General features: G+C 31.1%; 2 protein-coding genes across 3 annotated transcripts in view; one reads left to right on the forward strand and one right to left on the reverse strand.

Moving 5' to 3' along the window:
* Nucleotides 1-1,607: 1,607 nt before the first annotated feature.
* Nucleotides 1,608-3,077, forward strand: LOC108755673. The gene is made up of 3 exons (XM_018498815.1): nt 1,608-1,853; nt 1,971-2,270; nt 2,350-3,077. Exons 1-3 carry the CDS (start codon nt 1,836-1,838, stop codon nt 2,926-2,928), a joined length of 897 nt encoding a protein of 298 aa, XP_018354317.1. The 5' UTR covers nt 1,608-1,835; the 3' UTR covers nt 2,929-3,077.
* Nucleotides 3,078-3,191: 114 nt separating this feature from the next.
* LOC108755650 overlaps nt 3,192-4,244 on the reverse strand; it is an 8,121-nt gene continuing 7,068 nt past the window's right edge. For both annotated transcript variants that reach the window (XM_018498779.1, XM_018498778.1), the window contains exon 11: nt 3,192-3,898. In XM_018498779.1, coding sequence (XP_018354281.1) covers nt 3,870-3,898 — 29 coding nt within the window. In that variant the 3' untranslated portion in view covers nt 3,192-3,869. The remainder of the gene's footprint in view (nt 3,899-4,244) is intronic.

The following is a 4,244-nucleotide window of genomic DNA, read 5'->3' on the forward strand; positions in this document are numbered from 1 at the left end:
TTCACCTTCGTTTTTAAGCGGGACTCTTAAAATATATTTAAATAAATACATTCAGATGATTTTGTTCCTTTATAGTTGAATACAAAGCGAAATTCCAAGACGTTATTTAATCTCTCATTTTACATGTCTGCTGAGAACATTTTAGCTTCATTAGTATCTCATGCAATCCTCGCCGTTAAAAAAAAGAAAAATAATATAGACATGTTACTTTTTTCATTCGACTCTGTTATTGTAATTCCCTATCCATTAGCATTGTACAATCAAGTTTAATAATATAAGAAATTCTGAAAAAAATAATCAACTATGAAAAAACTATGTATACAAGACATTTCAGATTTACCGTAAGCTAATGGCAGATTCCTGCTGCTATTCTGTAACTTTTAACGACAATGTCGATGTCGTTACAGCGTCGTTGCACAGATAATTGATATGATAAAGAAGCTGCGCAACAACATAGCAATATTGACACTGTCATTATTAAAAATTATAGAATAGGTCTGCTAAAATTATTATACTTATCCTGACAACACAGTTATATTGAACTGACTTGTATTCGAACGATGAAACAGTTAACTCGCTTGGCAAGCAAATACTGCATAACTATATAATAATCAGTCGTTTTTGCCTATCGCGACTATTCAATTGGTTTTCTTTGGTTACATTAGGTCAATATTGGTTATATATTGGTTTTCCGATATTGGAAAACTAATGTATAACCAATATTGAGCAGAGATTAGCTTCCCAATATTGGTTCTCCGACATTGGAAAACTAATGTATAGCCAGAATAATATAAACTATAATTTTTTGCAAAAAAAAGTTATAATTAATATCATAAATTATTGTAATTATTAAAAAATAATCTTATAAATTATAGTTTTGAAGATATTTTTATTTTATAATTAAAAATTTATAATTAAAATATTACGAACAATACTACGAAATAGCATGAATTAATCAATAGCCCAGTAAACGAGAGAATGGATTAAAATAGATTGAAATTTTTTTCTATCCGAATGCGTATTTTTAATAGCAAACACTTTTTTTGGATTTAATTGGATTCAATTGGATTCAATTAGATTCAATTGGATGCAATTGGATTGAAAAACTGCATTTCCTATTCAAAATTTTGAATTGAACAATATTCACAGTGCACAGAAAAAGCTAATATTATTTTTAGATTGAAAAGCATAGAGATATGCTCCATGGAATTCCTATAAATGAATAAAAATGCATTCAGGATTGAAAAGCATTCATTTTAACATTCGTGAATCAATATTTCTGGAAATCTGTATCCATTTCAATTTATTTCAATCTATTCTCGTTTGCTGAGAGATTAGTCAACATTTATATTTTTTTTGATATTTAGAAAACAAACATAATAACAAAAACAAATATAAAAAAATTAATAAACGTAATAAATACTACAAATATTAAATTGTTAATTGAAAGGGGAAGATAAAATATGTTGTGTAGCTGATTGTGTGTGCTGCGATAAAGCAACTAGCAGTTTTTATTCCATGTACATATTTGCTCGGCGAAAGCAGGATAGTTGCTCTGCCGGCTCTAGAGAAGGCGCAAGCGCATAACAAGTTTTGCCATCATGGCTTCTACGGCCTCCCTGATTATCCTCAATTGACACGTTCGTTTCAGTGGTCGACCAGCTCTGGGTCGACACATTTTCTTGAATGTGATGTTCAATGATGATAGTTTACGTGTATTCGAGACTTACTTTCGTTAAACGTTTATCCGATTATCCTATGATATATAACGAAATAATTAATAATTATTATGTCGATATAATACGCTCTCTCTCGATATAATACCCCTTTTGTTTATGTCATTATTAAAGCTAGTACGTATATCAGAATATAATTTTAACGTTGCTTGGTCATAGATTTGTCTTTGTGTTTTACACACATTCTAATCATGTTATGATCAATTCGACCATCAACAAATTTTTGTGCTTTAGCGCAGCGGAATGAGCTCCAGCACTCTTACTGCAAGAGCAGAGGAATATTTTTTTAATATAAATCCTATAGCTCGAAGGATCGGTGAGGATATAACAGCAACGAAGGAAGCCTATGAAGGGCTATGGAGCACCTTGAGTATAGCGGAGCGCAATCAAGCCATCAACGAGACTATAATTCAGCCCGAGATAGCTTTGAAGTACACCTTGAAGAAGATTGAATTGACAAAGGAATTACCTGAGTGGTATCCAAAACTGCGCATACAAACTGGAATGAAATATGTCATAGATGAAACCGGTTCAGTAAGTATAGTATCGTCAATGTTTATGGACAAAATTAAATAACAAATTGATTAGATAACTTCTTCACTGTGTGTTACAGACCTTACGATGGCGAGATGAACACTCCGCACCATTTTCGTTTATGACTCAATCACAGATGAATCTTAATCTGATAGACTCTAACGAAGATGTGAAATCTAGGTCAATGAGGACTCATTTTGGAGAATTACCGCATTTTTCTAGTCCTGCGAAGGCACAAAGAAACAATTGCTCATTAAGCGATAACTATAACTCCCTACACCAAGTCAGTTATCCATCAGATTGTTACACCAGCGATTTATTCGAAAATGACCAGTGCAGCGATTTACTGACAAATGAAATTGACAGCGAACACTCTGACAGTATATTTGCTAAATTGATCAACAAGACCTCTTTATTGAAGTTACAAAGCAATGTCGAGGATGACTTGGAAAGCTTGGTGAGGGATTCCGATACGGACAAAAGTCAATCGAATACTTTAGTGGTGACATCACGAACGAAATCAAGCGACATAAACGAATCGACCGCTCTGTTAGAAACACCCAGTTCCTATAGTAGCTTTCAGTCATCCCAACTGAATCAAGAAGAGGAAGAGAGAAGCATACCAAAGACTGGATTTGAATTTCTCGATAATTGGTAAACTCATTCCGTTGTAGAAAGAAATGATTGAATTATTCGAATACTCTTCTATTACATAAAAGATATTTCCAAAGAATGCAGCATATATGGTTGCAGATGCCTGAACAATGGCTGTGTTCAGCAGAATGTTTATTCCGCAACTATTATAAGTTTTTTTTCCGCATTAATTGGATTATACTTTTAGATCTAGAGAAATAATTTTATCTCAACGAAGAAAACTTCCGACAGTTGCAAAATAAATATTCTGCTTGACGCGACCAATATATTAAATTATTCTATACGTTACATAAAAATATATACACGTGTTTTGTGTAAAAGTCAGAGTTTATACGTGAAAAGAGAAGGAATATTTTTTACAGTATAGCCTTTGATAAGATTTTTTTTTATGTCTATATTTTGTAATGCCCTATTTTATTTGTATTGCATACATGACAGATGACTCAAAGAGTTAAACAAAGACTGAAAATTTCCAAAGATGCGTTCCCAAAAGATTTAACTCTACTTAGATCTTGATAGATTATATCATATATCCTTTGGATAATCGAATAATGTAGCCAGTTTAGATTTGTTACCTTTTTTATAGCATATTTTATAATATAAAAAATATATAATACGTGCTTATGAACAGATAGACATGTTTAATGCATTTCGCTAGTCTGATCACTATTTACAAGCAATAATTTATCTGTTGTAAAGATTTATGTAAACTGTCTTGTCGATTATATATCAATATACGTATATCACATGAATACGCTATAACTTACTTCTCATACATACATACATATTCATAATACATATATGCCTATAATATTAATTATATTATAAGTCATGACTTGCTTCTTATTTCTGAAGAATTTCTCCGGTTCAATCCACCGATGTCGTCTTGGCAAAGGAACTTCGATAGTCTTTCAATTTTTCCCAAGGAAATTCGTTAAGTTGCTCTTAAGTAGTCCAGAATCCGGACAACCAAACTGAAAATGTCAGGGTATATGTACTTTTTCCCTATAGCGGAAACGTACAAATTAATGAAAACATTTTTCGCTTTTCACATATCCGCCCTAAGGAAAAGTACATGATCGGTACCCAAATCAGAAAGCATCTTTATTTGTTTTTTTATTACCATGAACACAGTATAAAATAGAAATCTTTTTATAAGCTTAAATTTATAATTAAAAAACGGTATAAAAAATAAAAATAATTACTATAAAAAAACCAAAAATAAACACATAATTAGAAATACTTCTAATTTATATATAATATATATAGACTTAACTGTATATGTATGTAAACAAATTATATATAAATTTTATATATATA

The sequence above is a fragment of the Trachymyrmex septentrionalis genome, unplaced genomic scaffold (assembly GCF_001594115.1).
Source record: "Trachymyrmex septentrionalis isolate Tsep2-gDNA-1 unplaced genomic scaffold, Tsep1.0 scaffold9, whole genome shotgun sequence".
NCBI lineage: Eukaryota > Metazoa > Arthropoda > Insecta > Hymenoptera > Formicidae > Trachymyrmex > Trachymyrmex septentrionalis.